This window comes from Corvus cornix, chromosome 4A (genome assembly GCF_000738735.6).
Source record: "Corvus cornix cornix isolate S_Up_H32 chromosome 4A, ASM73873v5, whole genome shotgun sequence".
Classification (NCBI taxonomy): Eukaryota; Metazoa; Chordata; class Aves; order Passeriformes; family Corvidae; genus Corvus; species Corvus cornix.
Window position 1 is genome coordinate 20275633 of NC_047058.1, and position 24653 is coordinate 20300285.

At 56.0% G+C, this 24653-nt stretch overlaps 2 protein-coding genes across 3 annotated transcripts; one reads left to right on the forward strand and one right to left on the reverse strand.

Moving 5' to 3' along the window:
* Positions 1-900: 900 nt before the first annotated feature.
* LOC104691583 (chloride intracellular channel protein 2-like) lies at positions 901-13045 on the reverse strand. Its single transcript, XM_010403135.4, has 6 exons — positions 12656-13045; positions 8108-8217; positions 7556-7681; positions 6460-6566; positions 5893-6074; positions 901-5750 (listed from the first exon to the last, which is right to left on the reverse strand). Exons 1-6 carry the CDS (start codon positions 12947-12949, stop codon positions 5589-5591), a joined length of 981 nt encoding a protein of 326 aa, XP_010401437.1. The 5' UTR covers positions 12950-13045; the 3' UTR covers positions 901-5588.
* A 1906-nt stretch (positions 13046-14951) lies between these two features.
* On the forward strand, positions 14952-24264 carry LOC104691581 (protein eva-1 homolog C-like). 2 transcript variants are annotated; one of them, XM_010403133.4, is made up of 8 exons: positions 14952-15177; positions 18189-18388; positions 21001-21124; positions 21305-21457; positions 21621-21764; positions 21924-21995; positions 22345-22434; positions 23125-24264. In XM_010403133.4, exons 1-8 carry the CDS (start codon positions 15096-15098, stop codon positions 23508-23510), a joined length of 1251 nt encoding a protein of 416 aa, XP_010401435.1. In that variant the 5' UTR covers positions 14952-15095; the 3' UTR covers positions 23511-24264. The 2 variants fall into 2 exon arrangements, with proteins under 2 accessions (XP_010401435.1, XP_010401436.1); XM_010403134.4 differs by lacking the exon at positions 22345-22434 and having other exon boundaries at positions 14956-15177.
* Positions 24265-24653: the final 389 nt, after the last annotated feature.

The window sequence follows — 24653 nt, forward strand, 5'->3', positions numbered from 1 at the left end:
GTGCAATTGCTCCCGGTCTGGGTCCCACAACTGCTGTGTTGTGGGTGCTGGGCTTGTGCCAGGGCACAGCCTGTGCTCTGATCACAGCTGGCCAGGTCTCTGCAGGTCAGAAGAGGACCAGCTCTTTCCTGAGTCTGTGGCAGGACACGGGTGATTCAGGCAGTCACTCACTGGCAGCAGGGGCTTGCCCTGGCCCAGGGGTGGCTGAACAGCTGGAATGTTCCCACTCATATGAAAGAGTTGTTCATGGGGAGTGGAAAAAGACAGAAGGCTTGTGACATTTCAAGATGGTATTTAGCAGCTGAAGTTTCCGAGTGGATGCGAGAGAGGGTTTCTGCTTTGCCTCGGAGGTGCGAGCAGCATGCAGGTTTCTGCAGAACCACAGAGAGAAAGTGCAACATTCACTGCGGGGTGAGGTCCCAGCATGTCCCAAGAGAGACCTGTCACCACTGTGTGCAGCACAGGGCCTGGGTGGAGTGTCTGTATTTGATCCCACTTTGGTCTTCACCTGGCCAGGTGTTATATGCTGAACAGGACTGGACTGCGCTGGAGGATGGACCTGCGCAGGACACTGGCCCAGTCCCTCCATCACCACTGCAGCCTCAGTCACACACATACAGCCAGGTCCTCCCTCAGCATTCCACGCTTCCTCCACAGCCTGGAAAGGGCTGAGCCAGTGACTGGGCCTTAGGCATCCAGCCCACTCTACAGCACCATCATCTCAGAGGTCAGATGCCATCTCTGGTGCTGGCCTCAGGCCCATGGCACAGCACTGTGCCCACAGGTACTGGTGCAGGGGCTGGTGAAAGCTCTGACTCACCACGATCAATTGGCTGTTCCTGCCTTCTTTCCGTGGTGTTTTCAGATTCTGCTGGTGCCAGATCAAAGCAACAAGAGAGATGCAACTGCAAACAGCTCTTTATTAGAAACAGCAGGTTTAGGACTGTGCAAGAGCATATTTCTTATTACTAATTCTCAGAGATCAGAGCTGCCAGCCTATGAAAGTGGTGCACAGTGGAAAATTGCTCTTTGGGGGCCAATGGGGCTTTCACAGTCACTGAGTGAGAACCATTGTGCCTGACAACCATGAGAGATGTGGTGGCTCCTGAAATGATGGGGAAAAATTAAGCTCTAATATTTTGCAGGCTGCCAGTACCCAGGAGCATTCCCATTTGCCTTTAAAAGCCATGGGAGGCAGAGTTGCAAAGAGCAGGGTCTGCTCTGCTCCTGTGCCCACCCTGCCACCTCTCTGGGACAGCCCAGAGCCACCCCAAATCCTCACAGCCACCTCAAGCGTTGTCCAGCACATCTGTGTATGTGGCAAAGACCTGGGACCTCACTGAGGCCCTGTCACTCAGCCTCCCTGTGCAAGTTGCCTTTGTGATGGCTCTGTAGCTCCAGGTGGGTCCCTGAAGCAGCACAGGGCAGCAGCATTGGAGCTGTCCTGCTGGACCCCATCCTTCAGCCCAAAAAGGCTTCGTGGTTTGACAGGTCTGAGTTGCAACGTCCAAGCCACTGGCTCCTGCTGCACCTTTCTCTCAGTGGTCTTAGCTGCTTGGTATGGTCAGGAAGCCCACTAGGATGTGGGTGGGGACTGTGAGAGCCCCAAAAGCCAGAGCCTGAGTGTGGTGTGATTGGAGGATGTGCATGAAGAGGGCTGCAGGGCTGACAGGCTGCAGAGAGGTGAACTTGCTAGCTCAGACCAGTGTGGTTTCTCTCCAAGCAGGAGCTTTCCTGCAATTCCTACATGAAGTCCTACTTCATGTGCTGGTCTGGCAGTGCCCTCACCTGGGGATGTGTGGCAAGTGTCTGCACTCAGGATGCGCCATGGGCACCCTGAGGGAGTCATACACCACCTAGCTCGGTCACCAGGTCCCCTTACTCCGCAGGACAACCTCCCCTGTGTTGGATGGAGCTACCTCACCGCTCACCACTGCTATTCCCGGGGTCTGTGACACGTGGCCAGCTCTTGTGCTTCCCATCCTTCAGGTGCATGTCAGGGGATTTCTGGTCCTGGAGCCTATGGGAACAGCAGCTCAGGTCAATACTGTCCCACTTCCTGGCACTGCTCCAGTAGCTCTCTGCCCCTAGGATCATTCATGCTCCTGCTGACAGACAGGACCAGCAAGCTGCCCTGAGTTGTGTGCATGTTGGCTCACAATGCACTCGGAGTTTGAGGGGGTTCTGTGCTTCCTCCTCATGGCACCACAGCAAATATGATGAGCCTGTCTCCAGGATTTTTCATTCTATGACATGAAACCTGGCAGAATTCTGTTTTTTTCCATCCTCTATTTTCCAGATGATGGAAAACAGGCTAGATACAGATTTTTGTTAGGAGAAAAGTCCCAGCTGAGTGGCGTGCCCACTTGAAATGGATGATAGCCTCATCTCAGCTGTTTCCCAATTTGTATCCATGCCTGACAGATGGAGACTGGCAAAGAGAGGTAATCAGTGATCTCTGGATAATGCACCTTCAACCACTCCATGAGAAATGAGAGCCTCTGTTTTGTAATCAGTAGGGTCACAGTCAGCCTCATGATTAAAAAATAGATGCTTGGGCTGCTCAGCATCCTGTCCCATCTTCCTCAAGAAAGTCCCAGTGTGATGTCCCACCCCACAAGATGAGAGGACACAAGAGATTGAGAAACATGGATCTCATGCCAAGACTTCAGAGGGACTTTCCATGTGGCACCTATGAAGTAAGCACTGTTCAACCCGTCTGAGCCCCAGCCTCAGTGCAGGTATGAAAAGGCACAGAACAAGTTGTTCTGTCTCCTCTCCTCCATGAATAACACCTCAGGATTTTAAGCTCCCGAGAGCTTAAAATCTTATTGTGCCTGTCAGTCACTTCCCTGCTGCCCTCAGGAAATGTGGTGCTCGGTGGGGTTGGACATGATCTGCAGTCACAGCAAGAAGGGCCTGGCTGAGGTCACCAGAGGGACCAATTCCAGCTGTATTTCTCTAAATTAAAGCCTTCCAGAGGAAGAGAAGTAATTAGAAGCAATTCCAATTGGCTGATAGCACAGTAATTTGAAACTGAAGTCAGGGAAAAAGAACAGGATCTCAAATGGGAACTGGAAAAACCTCGACACAGGAGAGCTGGGCCAGGTCCCAGCTGACACAGCAAGTGGCTGGGGGCTCTCTCTCTCTGCAACTTTGGGAAGAGTGTGCACCGCTTCAGTGCTGTTCTCTCAGAAAAGCCATCTTTCATGACCCTGTCTCGTGGATGGTGCTTTGGGACACCGGTGGACAGGTCTCCATCGCTGTCTGCCTTTTTTCCAGAGAGAGGATGGGTATTTACCTCTCAGCCAAAACTCCCACAGATGCCAGCTCTGAATTCCGCCACTCTCCTGTTTCTGTGAAGCCCAGCCTGATCTCTCCAGTCTGCAGGGACTTGCTGGCCTGGATGCTCCCAGGAATGTCCCCTGGATGACCTGAGCCGAAGAATCTAGGATTACATCAGCCACCTGGAGCTCACAGACGCCTCCTCCAGAAGGGGGAATTGCAGGCCAGCTCCTGGGATGAAGGGGAGAGGCTTCTCCAAACGCCAGCAAGGTCAAATACTGCTCCAGCAGGGAAGCTCTTGGCAGCAGAGGTTAAGCCTTGTCACTGGCTGAGTCCTGTCTCCAGGGACTGCAGCATGCACTGAGAATCAACTTGGGATGCCTAGAGGCCCAAAGGTTTTGCCACTGCCTTCGTGCTGCCATGAGATGTGAAAGGAACAGAAGACATATGGTAGCCCTCAGGGAGGAAGATCATGCAAAATGAAGCATGGATCCACCTGTCTTGTCCAAACTTTGGCTTCATGTTCTCTTCTGATCAACCTCCAAACCCTGCCAGAGCCAGGGTTAACCTGCCCAGCCTTCAACAGCACTTCCCCCGACACAACACAGCCACAGTGAACAGCAGAGCTTCTGAAAAGCCAGACCTTGTGCTGGTCAGCAAGGAGAATTGCCAAGTCCTGCCTCCAGGGAGGAAAAGCCTTAGGCACTAGGACACACTGGGCTGACTATGAGCCAGTGATCCAGGCCAGCAGAGACTGGGGCTACAGCTTCACTTCTGCTAAATCTCAGAGGAGTTTCCACTGCAGGAAAGCCCTCTCCGCTCCACGGCACCCTCTCTATGCCAGCAGCTTTGGCGCCTGGCTTACAGCACACCAGAAAGGCATATCAAAATATAGTTTATTGCTGCTCTTAGCTTAAAAAAACCAACAAACCAAAACCCATTAATAACAATCCCAGTCCCCAAACCCAGTGCTATCTGATGCAGGCTTGCGAGGACACACCTTTAGTGCAAAGAGGAAAGTGGCAGTGAGGGCCAAGGGGGCTCTGCTCGCTTCAGTTCCCACAGAACCCACCGCACCCACTGTACAGTATCGATTTGCCCTGGGGCTGGTTAGGGAAGGCTGGCCGAATTCTCAAGCTCTGGTGGGAGTCCTGGGGCAGCTGGAGGTGTCAGAGGGGGAACATGGGATGTCATGGCTGTGCAGAGCAGCTTTGATGCCTCATGTCAGCAACACAGGATGTGAAGGCCTGCTGAGCCAAGAGGCACCAGACCTGCCCACACCTTTCCACAGACACAGAGCTTTGCCAAACAGCTGCTGTCTGTTCTCCTGGGCTTTCCAGTCTGGAAACTAAACGTGTGCCCTACCCTGTGGCTGCTCCCAGCCTCAGGTGCCAGAAGTGTTGGTGGGGACTAGAGGAGTATGGAGCTAGAGCATGGGTGCACCCTCTGCTCTAGAGAGGCACAGAGGCTTCTGAGCTGGGAGGAGCCATGCGGGACCTTGCAGCCAGCAGCACATGGCCCTGGGCACTGGCGATCATGGGAGGGATGCCCTGATCCTCAACCCTTCATCCTCAGGCCCTTTGCCTGACCCTTTGTTTCCTCCCATAGCTGGTCCTGGCACTGTTGCACAGGCATCACCCCCAGCACCCACCTGCCCCCATGTCTTATGGGGAGTCAGACCCATGTCACAGCCCTCAACAGTGAACACAGTTTTTCACTGCAATGAGCTGCTAGGGCAGAGCCTTTCCATATCTTCCGAGGGAGCTGATGCCTTGGAAGAGAGGGCTGCCCACCTGCCAGCCCCAGGTGCTGGGCAGGTTGGCAACAGGTAATGTAAACAGCTCCAGCCCAGGGGAAGCACAGGGATCCCAGGACAAGCACAGGATGGCTGGGCCCACACAGGGCTGACAGATGGGGCTGGGGAGGCTGGGCTGGCCTAGCCTTTTGGGGATCTCATCTCTTCCACGAAAGTGCCACTGCAGGAGGCTAGTACTCAGCTTTTCCCATGACACTTAGTCACAGGCTGTGAGACACATCTTTGGGGAGTAGAGACGCAGCTACATCCAGATGGGAGCAGTGCATACATGTGGTCAGCACCGATGGTACCCAGGGGTTGCAGCCAGTGGCACAGAAGGAGGAGGCAGTGGCAGGGGCTGTGAAGCAAGGTGCTGTTTCTGAAAGGCAGGAGCTAGCGGTGCTGTAAACCCTCTCCAGTCTCTCCATCAGCTGGTTTTGGTTGTGTCAGGACTGCAGAGTTGGAGGGCTCAGCCAGGGCAATGCTGCCAGCCCACCCCACCCTACAGTTAGGTCATCTTCCTGGCAACGCTGGCATACGTGTGCTCGATCTCCTCATCTGCAGGACAGGTGTGATTAAACTCATCACAGGCATAGGCGTTGTTGAGGTAGCGCCAGATACCCGTCATGTCCTCTGGGATCTCGAAGTCACGGTACTTTTTGGCTGCAATCTAGAGGAGAGTGAAGGAGGAGGAGGCTGAAACTTACAGGACCTGGGGGAGACTCACTCTCTGGCTTTGGCAGGGGGTTCCCTGTCCACCCCCCTTGGAGCAGGTGCCCCCCTACCTTGGCCCTGGGGGCCAGTGCCATTACCTTGATGATATGAAGTTTGGGCAGGAGGTTGCAATCAGCCAGAGTCAGATGGTCTCCATCCAGGAATTTCCTCCTGGAGATGGTGATGTCCTCCACACTGTCCTGGTCAATCTCCTCTGGGAGAGGAGTGTTCAGGTAGATATCCAGGCGCTGAAACTCCCGCAGCAGGGCCTTCTCAAAATCTGGGAGGGCAGGAAACCAAGAGTAGTGAGTGGGTGCCCTGGGCTCCCAGGCAAGCTTTAGGCCGTGCTGGGCTGGCTGAGCCTCCCACAGGCTTTGCAGAGAGGGAAAAAGCCCTCAGGGCCACACGATCGGGCCACAACATTAACCCTGGCCAGTCTCTGTTCCCAGGGGACCACAGCAGCATCACCCCATGCTCTGCTGTTATCCCTGTGGAGGGAGCAGAGAACTGCCTTTATCCTCCCCCTCTGCCCCTCTGCTTCCCAAGGTGACTTTGGTGAGGCAGGCAGCAGGAACCTTAACCTGATGGCAGGATTTGCCTGCAGACAAAAGCATTTCTCCTGCTGCAGCGTGGTTTACTAGAGTCCAGAAACCCACAATCCTTACTGATATTTGCTTCTTTGCGTGGGTTCTTGATGTATGCCGAGAACTTGGCAAAGATGTCACTGCCCACATCGAAGGACTCCTTGTACTTGGGGCTCAGGTGTGGATACCTTGAAAAAGACACTTATGTCAGTGCAGGCAGAGATGGCTTAGGGATGCAGCAGCATCAGTTCCTGGGCCGTAGAGCCCAGGGCTGGTACTGGAGGATGCAGGGGATGTTCAGATGGCTGTGGGAGAATCATGATGATGTGAATTACTGCAGCTACCACCCTGTGAGCTGTGTCTTCTATCCTGGGTGTTTGCCAGGAGACAATCTCCTGGAAGAAACTCCACAGTTTGGGGACACTGGTGGTAGTGGAGCCCCAGAGCAGAGCTCTGCCTGCAGGCAGTTCTGGCCCAGCCCAGAGGATGCACATTGGCACGGAGGGGTCTCAGGAAGCCAGAAGCTCCCATGACTTCCTCAGGAACTGTCTTCTCTTTGCTGACACGTCCCAGGGTGTGCTGCAAGGGCAGACACATTCAAGGAGGCGGGTGACAAATGCATTTGAGCTTCCTCTTCTGCAGCAGTGGGGAGGCTGCAGCCACACAGGGCACAGGGGAGGCTGGCTTGGGGGGCTCTCCAGTGAGCTCAGGGAAGACCACCCCCTAGCAGCCCTACGGGCCACCTACATTGCTGCAGTCAAGCAAGGGCATTTGCTTTCACTCAGCTGAGTGCACTGAATATAAACAAGCAAAGTCTCACACTCCCCCTCTACCTCAACACCCGCTGCCACAGCCAGTGACAAACCCACCAGTGCCGGGGGCCCTGCAGGGACCTCCCCCCGTTTCCCCTCTGCCTCTAGAGTGGGGCTGCAATAGCTGGTGCATTTCCTCCCATTGTTTTCCATTCCTGTCATCCTCATGCCCTCCCTGGTGGACCCAGCCCCTCAGCATCGAAGACCCTGCCCTGCAGAGCAGGCTCAGGGGCTGGGGGGGGCATCTGCCGGCTTGGGCTGCCCTGGGACACCTCCTGGCACCCTGCCCCAGTTTCCCAATCTGCCAAGCCCTGGGCAACACTGTGAAAGGCCCTGAAATGGGGAAGGAGTGAGTTTGCAATTACATGGGTGGACACAGCGTCTGCTCCAGGAACTCCTCAATCTTGATGAAGTCTGTTTTCAGCTCCTTGTTGAACAGCAAGAAGGGTGGGTTGGTGCCTGGGGCTAAATCTTTCAACTCTTCAGGTTTCCTGGAGCAGAGAAAACAAGCTAGCTCAGAGCCTGTAGCACATCTGCCTCCACCAGCCCCGAGGAAAGTGGTCACGGCAGGGGTGGGGGGGTAGGAGGGGGCACAGGACCAGGAGCATTCCCAGCTCTGCTGGCTTTGGGGAGCTGACAAGTGCTCCCCAGCCTCTGGATCTGCCCTGTGGTGCCTTCAAGTCATCCTCACATCCAGCTGGACAGGAAGTCCCTGGGCCAGGCACATTGGCAGGTGGCCCAAGTCCGTGCTGGCCAATACTTGCATCCCACATAAGGTAGGCAGCTTGTGGGCAGCGATTATCCCCGTGCAGTGACACACTGGCTACACAGCGGACAGGGGGAAGAAGTGCTGATAGGGGAGCTGAGCAGGGCATGTCTCAACCCACTGCTGGCCCAGGGCTTCAGTGCCACCTCACCTGGTCATGTCCACCGTGGTGACATTGAACTTGACCCCTTTGAGCCAGAGCACCATGAAGAGGCGCTGGCAGAAGGGGCAGTTTCCGATGTTTTCTCCATCCAGACCAGCCTGCCAGGAAAGCAGAAAAATGAAGATTGAACCCTTTCACAGACAGGATGCCCGGAGCTGGAGAGCCACTGGGCACAGCACGCTGCAGGGAGTGCCTCCCGGCTCTGGGGAGAATGGGGGGGCAGGGGGGGGCTCAGCTGTAGGACCCGCCCTGAGCCATGGCCCTGAGGGCCACTGGAAAGAACATAAGAGCATAGTCAGGATGCCAGGGGTCGGATCCTTCCCAGAAATGTGAGATAAAGCCAGAAGGAAGTGGAGAAAGAGGCAGGGGGAGAAAGTGGAGGGTGAGAGGAAGGGAGGGTCCACTTGGCCAGGAGGCCAGGCTGGAGAGGATGGGAGAAGGGAAATGAGCTCATGTTTGCCAGGAAACTAGCAGTTTGTTTTCATGTGCTGTTCATGTCTGCCTCCGGTCTCATGTGTGTTTAAAGAACCCAGGCATGATGTCCCCAAGCCAAGAACCACCCAGCAGCCTTCCCCAGGCTGGGTGCAGGAGGGTTGTATTGAAGAGAATTTGTGCTGGCATCCCACACAGCATTGGGAGGAAACAGAGATGACTGTCAGCTACTAAAGGAGTCCCCTTCAGCCCCTCTGCATGAGCACAGCTACAGGCAGAGTGAAGCACATTTTCTTGCTATGTAGCAGCTGGAAATATCCTTTGCCAAAACGACTGAAACATCTTATGAGGAATTTGGCAAGAGGAACGTGGCAGGTCCCCCCCTCCGTTCACAAAAACTGGCCGAGATGCTGCTGGGAGAGGGAAGTTGTGCTGTGGTAAGAGGTTAAATGGCTCACAGGAAACTCAACTTCTTTAAGAGAATTAACAGGTTCCTAAGCTGCATGTGAACCGTGGTGCTCTGGCTCATGTGGCCACCCTGCCCGGGCAGGGAGGAGCAGCACAGCTCACACCAGCCCTGTCAGAGAGGGATGCTGCTCTGATGGAGCGGTGTGTGGTGGGACATGAGCCTTGGTGGCACAGCTCTGCACTGACAGTGAGTTGAAGTCCAGCGGCTAAGCAAGAGGATGATGAGATTTAAAAGGATCTGGCAGAGTCAAGTAGCAACAAAAACCTCCAGGGTGGGCAGCTGGATGTGGCTCCAGAGCTCACACCTCTTTGGGGACACAAAGACAGGACGGCTGAGGAGGCAGAGACCTGTGCCTGGTTCTCCTGGGCTGGAGGTAGGTGCTATGAGTCACCACAGACTCCCAAAAACCTGTGGAGTCTGGAGTGCTCAGCTTCTCCAGGAAGAGAACACTGACATCAAACTCACCTTAAGGGGGACAGTAAAAGGATCAAACAATCCCCCAACACTCCCGATAGTGAGCTGGAGCAGGGGATCTTCTTTTCTGTCATGCCAAGACCTTTTAGTCCTTCCAGAGGAAAGAAAATTACTTTTAACAAGTATTTTCTCTCCTCAGCTGTCATGAAATTATGTCATGAAATCTGAAGAAAGAAATGGGAACCAACATGTTGATTCCCTGGGATGTGCCCAACAGTGAACCTGAATCTACACATGAGGCTGGTCAGTGTCTATTAATAGCAAATACTCCCAGAGGGGCTGCAGCTCAGGAGCATCCTCTGTCATTAATAGCAAATAGGGCTTCTTTGGAAAAGGGTGAAATTGGGTTTCAGACTTCCTTTGAAGGAGCTGGAGGGGAGAGTTAGAGAACAGCCTCGAGGGCTGCCCATAGGCAAGAGCACAAGGCATCTCTGCTCCCCCTCCCCAGCATCCCTGTCACCTATGACCCCAAACTAATGCCATTCTTTGGAGCATCTCCAGAATCAACAGCTCAGCAGGTGCTTTTGTGGCTGCCTAGCATGAGGACCAATGCTTTCCTCCCTGCTCTCCCTGCTAGCTGCACTCTCTTCAATTTCCCTGGCCTGGCACAAGGCTGGGAATGACAGGGCTTGATTTGTCCTGCTGTCCCCCCCCAGGAGCTGTTGTGCTGAGCCATGGCAACACATAGCTCTGGTGGAGCTGCATCAGGACAGTGGTGGGGTGGCGGGCCGGCGAGGGGAGGGGTGCCTCTCGCTCGGGCTGCTCTGGGCATAGACTCTGATTGCCTGCTTCAGGTTTTTCCATGCTTGTCTGGTAACTCCAGTCCCTGAGCTGTTCATGCTCGTCCTCCCCCTCATCTTTTAAAAATAGAGAGGTGGGGAATTTTGGGCTGGAGTGAAAAGAAAATCAGGATGGCCGCTGCAGGGAGAAAGAATCAGGCCGATACCAGGATGCTCAGGGCCAAAACCTTTATCCAGAGGAAGTGGAGGGGAGCTCCACCAGTGCCCAGGCACTGCTGGGGGAGCATCAGGCTCCAGAAGGGCCTTGCTGGCAACCACTGGCCATGGGGGGAGCCTCAGGGAGCCAAAAGCCCTCAGAGGAGACTTGCAGCCACGTGCCCTCCCTCCCCGGAAAACGCAGAGCAGCACGGAGTGGGGGAGTCATTGCTCTTCACTTCCTTCCCCAAAGTGCCTCTGCAGCAGGAACTGGGGTGGGGGCACAGACTGACATTCCTCAATCTTTTGCCCTCAGATGACAGATAATCCCAGCATGGACTAGCACAGAATCTCTAGGAGGGTTGCAATCTTTTAGCCCCAACTTTCTGAGGTGTCACTAGGCTGCACAGTGCACTGAAACCTCAAAGCTACTTGGCAGTTCCTGCGGTTTCCCTGTGGTGAAACAACCTTAAATGCAGTGGGAGGAGGGAACGGTTTTGGGGCACTGCTAAATACTCAGCCCCCATGGGACCTGCCATGCTCCTACAGCCAGCCTGAGAGCCAGGAAGCAGCTAAATGCCTGGTGGAGCTGCAGAGCAGAGCTCCTCCCAGCCAGAAAGATGATGCTCTTGCCAGGGACATGGCAGGGTGAGAAACTGCCAGCCCCTTGGGAACCACCCACCCCAACCTCAGGGTAAAGCGGGAGTTGCTCTGCACCCTGTCCATCCTCACCATGGTAAATCCAGCATTTGCCAGAGTGAAAGTCAGGCAGCGTGCCATGCCATGCCATGCTGTGCCAAGTAGGCGCTTGTGGGAGCACCAGCTTCCCCCATGATTTACAGCTGTCAGTGGTCACAGCAACAGTCGTGTCTGGAGCATTCCCAGCCCAGGGAGGTGCTGATGGCACAGGAAGGTGCCTGTCAGCCGCTAGAGCCACTGTGTCTTTGGTAAAGCTGAGTCCTGAGTGCTGCGAAAGGGAGGCACAGCATCAACTTTTCTGTGAACAGACAAGCCAGGAGGGTTTTTTCACGCTAAATTACAGCACAGGGGAAGTCCTGATGATGCTGCTGGTTTTCTGTTTCACTTCCCTATGAAAATCCCCTAGAATACGCTGCTGCCATTGCAGTCATCTCATGTATTGTTTTTTTTTTCCAGCCATCCCAGGGAGAAGTGTTAAGCAGAGAATTCAAGACTCAGATTACTTTTACCAGGAATACGCTTGTCTGGATTCAGCTCAGCCAAGCTCAATGTCCAGCAAGAAGTGCTGGGGCTAGAATTTTGGCAAGGGGATGAGGGAAATCTCTCCTGAGAAGGTTCAGATAATCTATTCTAGCATGTATGTCCAACTACTACCCAAGGAAGGCAGCATTCAGTGCCTAGAACTGCTGGGTGCCTGTGCCAGGGAAGCCAGGGCTTCTGACCCAGTCCTTTTGGGCACTGGACTGTTGCAGGAGGAGAGGAATGAAGCCCATGGACCTGAGTGGCTACAGAGAAGCCATCCTTAAAACCTCGATGAGGTGGCACAGAGAGGCATCACCCCCTAGCCATTGTCACTTGACAGCACGTCCTGGGGCCCCCCTGGCATTGCTGTGGGCAGACACAGTTACCAGCCACCAGCTTTGTCTCCTCTCTTTTTGCACCGCCCATGGCCACTGCAGATATTTTGAACTTGAGTGTTAAAATATTCCAAGGAAAGTGTTCAGAAAATTGCTTAACAGAGAAAAAACCAGAAACCACTTCCAGCGAACACCGCTCTGTGAGGCTGCCCCACCTCGCCCACGCGTGGACTCCCGCGCCAGTTCCCCAAGCCATCCATGCTCGTTTCATAACCCTGTTCTCAGCAGAAGCTGAGTGGTGCTCCCAGCCCTCCTGCTTGCTGTTCCCAGGCTGGGACGTGTCTTATCCGGATTTTGAGAGGCATGTGTGTTCCCACTCCTTCATCGTGCTGCTGCCAGCAGTGCTACTTCTCCGGGGTGCACAACCATCAGGAGCCCAGGGCATCTGCTGGGCATGACACCCCACAGTCCCCACACCACCGTGTGGTCCCCCCACTTGGGCAACCGCTTAGCCAGCCTTTGTGATGAGTGACACTGACTTCGGTACCCATCTCCAGCCTCACAAAATATGAAGACACCCATGAATTTCCACCACCTGCACCCAGCTGGATCTTGGTGAGGGTGAGCCAAAGAGTCACTGCCCCCCTCCCCCCTCCCCCCCGAGACCCACCTTCACAAACAGCTCAATCTCAGGCTCCTTGGTGGCAGTGTGCTGCTGACTGTCCATCCCGGCAGTGTGGGGAGGAACCACTGGCTGCACACTCTTGTGGTGAGTTGATCTGACCCCTGCAGAGCTCTGATGGGGGAAGGCTTTCAGAGGGCTGGTGGCTTGGGCCTCTCGGCTGCTCTTACTCCGCAGAGGGCTGGAGCTCACACTTTCCTTCCTTTTAAAGAAGGGAGGAGCAATGGGGTGTGCACCAGGACCCGCCAGCAAGGGGAGGAAGCTGCAGGGCCTCTCAGACATGACTCAGCATGGGTCTATCTGGTCACATGCAGAGTCTCCTTCCAGTCTATCACACCCACCCAGGTGCTCCTCCAGTGCCTCTGAGCAGTGGGCTGGCATCCCCAACACCTCTGGTGTCCACAGCACTGCTGCTATCTCTTCTCAGCTGGGAGCAGGGGCTTTATAGAGGAAGTGTCTTGCCTGTTGCTCCTCCCGCTGCTCCAGTCTTGGCCCTTTGCCACTCTCCCAACCCTCATGCCAATGTCCAGTGCCCTAGGGCTTCTTTATCAATTTGGGGTGAACCCGGCTGACTTTCCCGCTGCCTCCTGTGTCTGCATTATGACAGGCAGCTGCCTGGAGGGAGGGTACAGCTCCTCTCCCAGCCCACCACCCTCGGGGGATCCCTGCATGGGCTCCTCTGAGCACCCCTCGCTGCAAGGAGCTGGGCTGTGCAGGGCAAGTGCTCAGGGAAGCTGAGTGGAGCAGCCTGGGCACCTGTCACTGACTTTTTGAAGCTGGGGCACAGCCCTTGGGTAGGAAGGATTGCAAAACAGCTAAGGCAGGAGATAAAAGATGCTAAAACATGCCAGGGAGCAGTGGGGAACCCCAGAGTGCCCCTGGCAGCCGCCCAACTGCACGGTGCTTGGCAGGATGGTGGGATGGGATGTCTTCAGGACTGACCTTCAGTAGGTCCCCATTCCTGGAACTGGGCTGTTTCACAGGAAGGATGAACAGCTTGCTTTCCTCCCCAGGATGGGAGGGAACTGTTTGCTGCCAGATCACCCTGGCTGCAGAGACACTTTCCCAGCACACATGGGCTTAACTCTTAGGCAAGACCTGTCTTGCACCCCCAGACCACATAGCTGGTTCCACTGCACAAAATGGGGATCCCCAATGCTTGACTCAGTCCCTGTCCCTCCCCCGCTTCCCTCGCCCCCGGCTCAGAGAAGCTCCAACTTTCCCCAGAATAAGCAAACCCTGATCAGACAGCATTCCACCCCCCAAGGCAATTAGGATGGGAAAAGATTTTGCAGACCCCTGGAGGAGGTGCCCCAACAGTGATGTTTCTCCTGGTCCTGCTACACAGCCCAGGGTGGTGCTAACACTGGGGGCTGCAGGGGTGGGGAGATGGGGGGCATATTTTTTCTGCCCATCAAAATTTTGGGAGAACTTGGAACTCTACTCAATGGGACAGGACACTGACTCACACTCTCATGATCAAGAGGTATGTATTGATGGCACTGTGAGTGCCCCACAGGGCCATGACAGCACCCTCATCACGAGCTTGACACCCATCACTCAGCTCCTGCTGTGGACCCCCAGGTGATGTGTGCCAGTCCCTGCTGCTGCCACAGCCTCCTGAGCTGCCCCTGCCTGGGCAATGCTGAGCCTCTGGGAGCTGTGATGGCTCCTGGCACTGCCAGCTGCTGCTGTCTCTGCTGATCTCAGCTGGGTGCAGAGCCAGCAGCTCCAGTCCATGGCATTTCCCTCCAGCTGAAGCAGCAGGCAGGAATTCAAGTCCTGCAGGTGGGAGGCATGGTATGACTCGGTGCCCTCCTCACAAAGTGCTGGAGTGCCCAATACCTCACCCCACAGAGGGTGTGGGGCAGAAGTGTGGCTGCAAAGGGGTCCCTTCCCACAGTGTTGGGTGCAGGAAGGGTGTTTGTCTTTTCTGCAAGAACAACCGCCTGGGAGGCAGTTCAGGGAGCCTTTCCCTTCTTCCTCACAGAGTGAATTGCCGGACATTTGCTGAGATTGAGATTACAGCACATATGTATCTGGATTTCTGCCTCACCATGTCTGGGAGAAAGCTGGGAGTACTTTGGAAACCTTGCCAAGCCTTGTTCCTCTGCCTAGGGGGAAAAGAGGTGGGAGGGAAGGGGCTGAAAGTTTCTCTGCCAGCAATGGGATGCCAAGGCACAGATCACCTGTAACAGGGTGCCCTGGGAGAAGTGTTCCTGTGCTGAGAGTGACCCAGCTGTCCCGAGCAGCCTCTGGCCCCGGGCAGCAGGCTAAGAGTGAGTGCACATGTGCCCGCCCAGCCTCGGGACTTCAGCAGGGCAGAGAAGCGAGCCATTGTCCCCCTGCAGTGCCAGCCCCGCGGGCACCACCCGCCGCCAAGGCCCCGGCTGGTACAGGCTGCCGGGTGGGACACAGCGGTTGTGCCATGGCCGGACTGGTCCGGCCAGCAGTAACCATGGTCTTCCTCTGCTTCACTGTGCGTCTGGAGGCCAGCCCGGAGCTGTCCGGTGAGTCAGGGTGAAGGCAGGGAGGTGGGGGATGCTGAGGACTGCACTGGTATGATGGGAGGGTGAAGTGACAGCAGGTTGGTGGGGTAGGGACAAGTGAGGTATAAACCATGGCAGGCCAGAGTGAGTTTCCCCAAAACTTTGGGATTTCTTTATCCCCACACAGGGCTGTTCTCCGAAAACACACCGCACACATCCCACAGCCCTGGTGTGCGTAAGAGTGGCTCCCCAGCTCTGCTGTGCTCCCATGGACAGTTTGGAGACAGAAAAGTAAAGAAACAAATATCAAGCCAGTTCCTGAGCTTTGCTGAGCACCCCCCAGCCACAACACTCATGTCCTCGGTGCTGGGCAGTGTGTAGAGCTGAAGGAATACCCAGGGCTGCCCTGCCAGCCTTCCCTGTTCTGAGAAGGGGAGGGAAGAGTTGGGCTGAAGCTGTACCTGGTGCCTGGATGGAGGTGGTGGCTGTGCCCCAGCTAGTGCCACTCGTGAGTAGGGGTGCTGCAAGATTCCCTGCCACGAGACACGGCAAGGGTCAGAGGCTCTACCCAGGGCCATGCTGGTGAGCCTTATAGATGTAGACAAGGCAGAAATTTGGGATCCCTTGTGCCCCAGCTCTTTGAACAGACAGGACAGGTGCAGGCAGGCTGGGCACCAGGCGTTCCCCAGGGATCATCTGGGAACAGCCATGCACACCTTCCCTCTGCTCAGCCGGGCCCAGGTGGGTGAAAGCGCGATGCTGCAGGGCAGGCTGCGGTGAGGAGGATGTGATTTCATCTGGGCAGAGCTAACGGCACAACCACAGCACCGGAGACTGAGTCAGCTGTACTGGCACAAATCACTCACAAAGTCTGCCTACAGCCTCCTCAACATGGCTCCACCCAAAAAAACATCTTCACAACTGCTCACTGGCCCAAAATAGTGTGATGAAGAAACCTCAGCCCCCACTGCAGTGTTCAAGCCTCAGTTTTAAAATACAAACCACTGGTGCTGCCAGCTGGCATGACAGCAGAACAGGGTGCCTGCCTCAAGGCTGGATTTGGGGAAACCCATTTCTTCTCATATTTCTCCCCTGAGTTCCCCACCATCCCCAGGATTTGGCTGAGCCCTCTGCATCCAGGGCTGCCCAGCAGTGGGGGGTTTAAGCAGCCCTACATCCAGCAGTGTCGGGTATGGGCAGGTGGAATTGGAGTCAGTGCCAGGAAGAAGTCAAGGCTGGGGTGGCTCTGAAACCTTCAGGAGAGCCTGACTGCTGCCAGGTGTGGGGCTGGTGCTGCAGCTGTGGGGCTGCTGCAGCAGATGCAGAGGAAGGGGATGGGGGCTGGCAGCCTGGGCAGGGTCCTGTGCCCCTCACAGCCCCCAGCATCCAGTGATACGGGGCAACCAGAGGAGAGGGACAGGACAGGGTTTGTCCTGCCCCCTCTTTGTGGGCACCGCACCCCAAGGGGCTGGTCCAGCACCGTGCCATTCAAAGAGCATCTTTGCATTGCACTGGAGCTTTGACCTGGCTAGAATACTTTGTCTACTGCCATCTACCCTCCTCTACCTCTCCTTTCCTTTCTCCTCCAGCATGCAGAGAAGCAATTGAGGGCTTGTTTCTGGGATGCTGTGGCCACCCACTTGCTCATCCCAGCTTGCAAGGGATAATGCCAAGGGAGAGATTTACTCCGAGCTGGAGGCAGCTCCCAGCTGCACCCGCTGACATCCCAGGGAGGGATGCTGACTGCAGATGCCAAAGGGTTAGTGGCAGCACTGAAGGTGAAAGGGGCCCTTTGTGCTGCTGAGCCTGGCACCAGTTTGCACAGAAGGGGAGGGAGCTTGTGCTCGCACCTTCTTGTCTTGGTTTGGGGGAGTTTGACACACAGGGAGTTGGGGGACAGGGTACATGTCCTGCCCTGGGGCCCAGCACTGGCCTGGGGCTGAGGTGCAAGTTCCTCCAAAGACCCTACAGCTGGGGATTGGGGTCTGTAATATGCTCGGAAGCCCTATGTTGCCCTGTCCCCATCTCCCAAGCCTCAAAATTATGCTTTCCCTTTGCTTTTTTTTTACTCAAAACCACAAATGGCTTCATTCAGGGCCTACACATTACATTTTGTCAGCTTTTCTTGCTTCCTCGGCCTTCTCCAGCAACTGGTGCCTGCTCAGAGCACCTAGCAGCTTGAAGAGCTGTTACTAAAACAGCTTCCTTGCCCACCCAGTACAGCCAATGCCAACTGGAGGCAATGCTACATGTTAAGCCCTTGGAGAGGCCAGGCAGGACAGTCCCACTTTGCTGTCCCCCTGTTTCCTGTAGGGAAAACAACAGGGGCAGTAGTTTGGGACACAAAGTAGGTGGGATTGAAAGAGAGAAGCATTCTGTGATGGGAATTCAAGGAGGGAAGAGCCAGCGCCCATTGAAAGGGCTGTGGGCCAGGAATGGTTTGGACCAATACACTGGGCTTCTTCAGCAGAGACCTGAGGCCAGCTGGGCTCAGGTGATGACTTTGTGGCTCACGCTCATCCATACTGACCCAGCCAGCTGTGGGAGCCTGCAGCAGCCCCTGGACCTTTCTCTCATCCGGCTCACGGCTCAGCTTGTGACAGACTTGTGACAGAGCGCATCCGCCTCACCCTGACTCCAGGGATCATCACTGGGGGACCATCTCTGGCTCACCCTTGTTCTCTCCCCACCATGGCTCCATAACAAGCCTGATTTTCTCTAAACACTTGATGACTCCTTATGGGATTTCCCCATCTTCTCTGACCTGCTGTACTGCCTCCCGCTTTCCCTTCCTGTTGCTAACCAGTTCAACTATTCCGTGCTGCTTTCCAGGCTCTCAGCAGCAATGCTGTATGCAAGGTTTGCTACAAGCCCATCTTCTCTGCTGCTGTCCTGCTCTGATCCTGTTCACCCCATAAGTGCCTCATCTCAAGACATCCTCACTGCCACCAGGACTTGGGTGCCCAAGTGCCACCACTGCCGTGGCCCTGATGTCTCCTTTGGACAATGCCTCCCCTGCTTTCCTCTTCCAGGGTACCTGCGCAAGGTGCTGAGGAATCACACTGCCCACACCTGCGATGGAGAGCAGCTTCTCATCGTCTGCCCTCGCAAAACCACCATCAGCATCCTCGGTGCCTTCTATGGGCGTCGTGTGCCCAGCGCCAACCTCTGCCCCAGCCCCAACAATGCCTCCCAGGAGAGCACTGAATGCACGTCTGCCACTGCCCACCTGGTAAGGGAGGGATCCCAGGGGCCGGGCTGCACATCCCTCTGTCTCCGCATCACTGAGCTGTCTGCTTAGGCTGGGGGACTGCAGGCAATGCAGCCTCCCCGTGCCCTGAGGAGGTTTTCACCAGCATCAGGATTACAGAATCACAGAATCAAAGACTCAAAAAAGCTTCTTGAACTCTGTTAGGCTTGGTGCTGAGACTTTCTCTGGCTGGGCGTTCCCAACCACCCTCTGTGAGAGGAACCTTTTTCCAATATCCTGCCTAAACCTGCCCTGACACAACTTCAGCCCATTCCCTTGGGTCCTGTCATTGGTCACCATAGAGGAGAGATCAGTGCCTCCCCCTTCTCTTCCCTTCACGAGGAAGTTGTAGACTGAAATGAGATCTTCCTCAGACTCCTCCAGGCTGAACAGACTAAGTGTCCTCAGCCAGTCCTCATAAGGCTTCCCCTCAAGGCCCTTCACCATATTTATTGCCCTCCTTTGGATGCTCTCTAATAGTTTAATATCTTTCTTATATTGTGGTGACCAAAACTGCACACAATATTCACGGTGAGGCCACCCCACTGCAGAGCAGAGCTGTACAATCCCCTCCCTGGCCTGGCTGAACCCCCCAGGACATGGTTGGCCCTGCTGGCTGCCAGGGCACTGCTGGCTTATATTCAGCTTTTTGTTGACCAGGACCCCCAGGGCCCCTGCTGCAGCACTGCTTTCCAACATCAAATTCCCCAGTTTGTCCATACACCCAGGGTTGCCCCATCCCAGGTACAGAATCCAGCACTTTTCCTTATTGAAATTCCTATGGTTGGTGACTGCCCAGTCCTCTAATTTGTCGAGGTCTCTCTGTGGAGCCTCCCTGCCTTTGAGGGAGTCAACAGCTCTTCACAGTTTTGCATCATCTGTGATTCACTGTGGGGCCCTTTTCCTAGACCATATTTGGAAGATAAGGGTGGAAGAGATGTTCTGCCATACATCCCAGAGTGGAGCCTGGCGGGAGGCACTGCTGTGTCCTGAGCTGGCTTGCAATCCCACAGGAAGCAGCAAGCTCGGAGAAAGCCCTGGAAGCTGGGGCTGGCTTCTGGGAGAGGAGCTTTGCCGTAGCCAAGGTGTTAGGCTCACGAAGTGAGACAGGACCCCACGAGATGCTGTGCTCATCCCTGTGGCTGCATCCCCTGGGGTTAGCACAGAGCTTGGCTCTTCCCCAGCCAGAAGCAGCCCCCATCTGTGCTGGCAGGTCCCAGGGAGTGGATTAATGAAGCGGACCAAAGGGGCTCTGTTTGATGGCAGCAGCTGGTGCAGGGAAAGGGTAGGAAAGCAGAGGCTCACAGAAGAAAAGTGATGGAACCTCCCCAAAGTTGATGCCTGGGTCCCTCGATGGGGACATTGTTTCATGTGCTGCTTTTCTAAGACCCTGTTCCAGCTCCTTGCTAGGGCTGGGACAAACCTGCAGCAAAGCCAGTGACTGCAGCTGCCTGCAGGAAAAGGGAATGAGCTGGAGAAGAGGAAGAAGAGCTGAGGAGCCAGTGCCCTGCTAAGGAGCTCGCAGGGCTTTCCTGCCTGGTCCTGCTCCAGCTCCAGCCATACATCCCCTCCTGGGATCCTGCATGTCCCAGGAGGTCTGCAAGCACCAAGCTCGACCATGCTGGCATGGCACCAGGCTGGCCCCATGAACCACCCTGCAAGCACAGAGGGTCCCCCTCCCTGCAGGATGGAGAGTATGGCCTGGCACAGGTGCTTGGAAAGTGAGAGCAGGTCCGTATAGCTCAGGTTCATACTGGGTGAACAGTGGGGTGGCCATGCTGGCACAGGGCTGGGATACCCGCTCCTGCTTAAGGAGCAGGGATGTCTGGAGGGCAGAGAGCAGAGCTGCTGACAAGGCTCAGCTCTGTTCAGGCAGCAACTGGGAAGAGAGATTACTTCTGTTTCCTTAGTGAATTTCCCTTCTGGCAGCCAGTGAAGACTAAGGGGAGGTTCAGTCCTAAGCTGGGCAGGAGGGACAGGGACAGAGGAGGGGAAGGAGACATGAGAAGGGGCTCCGTTTTGGGTGCTGGGATCCCCGGCCTGAGTCACGAGGCGGCGGACAAAGAGGGGGACATAGGGGCAGGGAGTCCCACAGCCACCCGAGGCCGGGCTACCCAGAGACTGCTGCCAGAGCCGAGGGCCCGCCGTGGCCACCCGCGGGCTGGCCGCGTACGCAGGAGGGAGAGCGGCCGCGGCCACCTCGGTCACCGGTGGGGCCCGGCCGGCCCGTGGGTGAACCCTTGTCCCCACCTTGTGGCCGCGCGGGGACATTGCACGGACCGCGGGGACGCGAGCGCACGGGGCAGAGTCAGCGCGCACCTGCACAGGTGTTAGGGACGCGCGGCGTGGTGTGGTACTGGGATGCCAGCACAGGTGGTAGCAGACGTGCTGGCACACAGCTCACTGTGGGTGCAGGGGAGGAATTGGTTCAGGAATGGGCACTGGAATTGGCATGTCTGCATCAGGGGTGGGCAGGAGCAGCTGTGGGGCAACAGGCCATTTCCCTGAGCCTGGTGATAGCACTGAGGGACAGGAGGTGAGAACAGCCTCAGGACTTCTCACCCAACTCACATCTGTTCCACTCTGCTCTCCAGAAGCTGCTGGCTGAGTGCCAGGACCAGCAGTGGTGCCAGTTCTCAGTGCACAGCCAGGTCTTTGGGCCAGACCCATGCCCTGGGACACACAAGTATCTCATCGCTTCCTACAAGTGCCAGCCAGGTGAGGTGGAACACAGTCTGGGCAACACTGCATGGGCTCTTCCTGACCTCAGCTGCTCAGAAAGGGGCAGGAAGGAGAGCATGGCTACTCCTGTACCTTGCAGCCCTCTTTCAACCCTCCCCTCGGCCTAAGAGAGGTGATTCAGGATGCATTGGGACACTCTGTGATGTCACTCCCCAGGGAACCATCGGGTCAAGACCGTGTGCGAGAATGACAAGCTTAGGCTGCAGTGTCGACCAAAATCCATCCTGGCCATTTATTCTGCAAGTTATGGACGATTCCTGCGGGGCAAACCAGAGTGTGATGCCTTGAACACCGGAGGACCCCATATAGGTATGCATATGGTTCGAGACAGAAATGGGACAGGAACCATGCAGAGAGTATGGCACAAGTCCATCACTGGGCTGTACCTGTGTCCCATGGCCTCAGCTGGCTGATGCCCAGCAGGGAGGGGTAGGCAGCTCTGCCCATGGGTCCATGCCTTATGTCTCTGCAGAGTGTGTGGCTCCAGACGCTCTGCGCAGGGTCTCCAAGAAGTGCCACCGCAAGGGGAACTGCACCGTGGCTGCTGACAAGGCCACCTTTGGGGACCCATGCCTCCCCGGCATGAAGAAGCAGCTGCGAGTCTCTTACACCTGTGGTGAGAGCTCCCCACGGAGCCAGGGGCACAGGGGCCACTGGTGGAGTGTCTGCTGTGCCCACCCCATGCCAGGCAGGCAGGGGCATGGGGCTCCCCAGGCACACAGGGGCTGCAGGGGAGGAGCAGGGTGGTGATGCTTGGTGTGTGCTCTCCTTGCAGTGCCCAAGCAACTGCTGGAGGAGGTGGGCCCTGACACCTCAGACCCCTTCCTGCTCTCGGACTACATGCATGGTAATGTGGGGGAAGGGAGGTTACACCACAAACAGTGTGGCACCATGTCCATGCTTGGGTGAACCAGCCCTTCCATGGCCTGTCTGCATCCCTGGTACCAGCCCCAGCCTATCACCTGTGTTCCATGGTGGAAGCCATCCCTTGGTCAGTGCCCGTGTCTGAGGGGCTGGAGGTGGCATCTGCTGGAGCAGGGGAGGGGAAGACACACAGGGTCATCCGTGCAGGCAGCAGAGCATTTGTGCAGGAAGGATGGAGTGTGGTATGGGGAAGGACAAGCAGGAGTAGGCAGCCGGGACACGGAGCACTGAGAGCACCTCGTGTCTCAGCCTGCACCCCCTTGTCACTGCAGGTGGCTGGTACAAAGGCCCCAGGTTCTCCAGGCTCCAGGAAGACCGCATGGTTTTTACTAGCTCTCTGGAAGCTTTTGCCCACCTTTGGGGTACGTGCCCTCCCTGGGTCTCATGCAGCAGTCAGGGGAACAGGACAGGCTGGGGGTGGCTGGGGTCCCGGATGGCCCCAGCTCAACCCAGGGCTCATCTCAGAGGCAGCCAGATCCCAGACCTCTCCCGCAGGGTCAACAGGCACACAAAGGAGTAGGGCCCATGCTGGGTTTGGGGTGGACAGGTAGGGCAGGAGTTCAGAGGTTGAACAAGCCCCAAAATCCCACAGCACCAAGAGTCATGGTGTGGCTACAGTCCTGCCTGTGGGCCTTCCTCTTCTAACAGGCCAGATTACCCTTTTCCTTCCTGCCCTGGGTCTTTTCCTTCCTGCCCTGTCTGCAGGTACTGATAGAGACCACCTCTCTGTAGGCAAAAATTTCCCTTGCCAGAGGAAATTACTCATTTAATCCCCCAAAGGATTATTCTTTCCTCTGCTCTGCCTCACCCCCATCCCAATGGAGGTTTTCTTTGGGGAAAGGCACATTTCAGGACTGGTGGGTGCTGATGAGGCTCTAGGCAACACTTCCATGGTCAGTGGGGCAGGGTCTGTCCTGCCTCTGCAGCCTGGGTGGTGAGGGCATCCCTGCTCCCCTCTTATTCCCAAATGCCTGGCAGAGGGGCTTTGCAGGCACTGATACAGGCTGCAGAGCAGTTTGTACCTTGGTGTCTTTCTTTTCTTTTCCCCTCAGGTGTCCCAGAGAAAGTTGCCCTCTACTTTCTTTGTGGAGTCTCAGGAGGCCTTATGTTGCTGCTGTGCATCATCAGCCCCAAAACGACCTTCCTCCAGGAGATGGGGGAGGCTCTCAAAGATCCAGAGCTGGGGAGCAGCTCGGAGCTGGGCAGGACCAAGCTGCGGGATGAGCAGGATGAAGATGTCCCTGATGACAGCTCCTCAGACTCCTCCTTCCGCCGCCTCACCCGCACCTACCGGGCAACTGACAGCATCTTCAGCCCTGAGCTGACGGCAGCTATGGAGGGAGCAGTGGAGCACCAGGGCCACAGTGGGGAGGAGATCTGGATGCCCAGGGAGTCAAGCCCGTATGCCATACACAAGATCAAATCGGCCACCAAATAAGAACTGGAAGAAAATGGCTGGAGAGCAGCAGAGGGATGCAGGCTCAGTGGGATCCGATATCAGACAGACATAAGAGTTTGGGCTCCTTGGGGCGACTGGACATCCCAAGAGGCAGCAGGGTCATGGCAGCTCCAGCGTGTCCATCAACTCACTGCTCCCCCAGCATGGTAACTCTAGCCTGGGGGTGACATGCAGTCCCTGGGTGTGATGAGGGGCTGTGTAACGGCTCCGTGAGCCATTGGCTCCTTTGCCACAGACACGCCACTAACCCTAACCTAACCTCCCTGTTCTCAGCTCACATCATCTGGCTCTAGAGTTGAACCCTCATCAGGTGTGCCAAGCCCACCCTGAGCCCTTCGAGGCTGTTTGCTCTTATTTCTCCTTGGGTACTGGCTTCCACTCCTGGTGCTGCAAATGCACCCTGCACTCAGGCACTGTGCCAGCAGCAGAGGCAGGAATGGCCAGGACACAGGGAGACACAGGTGGAGTGGGTGTGCAAGCACAGCAGGCATCACCAGCACAGCCCCACCACAGTGCATGCCATGCAGCCCTGCTGTGCCAAGGGAGCTACTCCCCAGGCTGGGGCCACTGGCAGCTCAGCATGACACTGCCTCTCACTCTCCATTCAGGAGCTCTGCCACGCCGTGTTGCTCTGTGCTTTCCTTTGTACTTTCCCCAGTGGCAGCAGAGCCCCAAGTTTTAACTTGCTGTGTTTTTTCCCAGTAAATAAATGCAACAGCTCTTGGGCACATTTCTCCCTGACCTTGGCCATTAGTAATGAAAAAGGGAAAAAGGAAGAGGCAGTGAAGTATCTTGCCTCCCACCAGTGCTTCTGGCACTTGGCTATGGGAAGTAACAAGTTGGGCCTGTTTTACCACAGGAAGGGATAAGGTTTTAGCCTGGGGAAGGGAAATGGGGAAAAGCAGTCCATCTGGGTTTGAGGAATGATGCTTCCCTGTCCTTGCTGCTCTTCTTGACCCTGGGGCTTCCTGACTGGTAAGCAATCCTGGAGCAAAGGCCCCCAGATACCATGCAGACGGGCTTCTTGGCCGTCCTGCAGTGCCAAGAAGCCAGGCTGGGGCTGAGGTCTGCTCCAGCTCGAAAAGGCAGTGCAGGCTTTTTTAGTGCTGTGGAAAGAGGCTG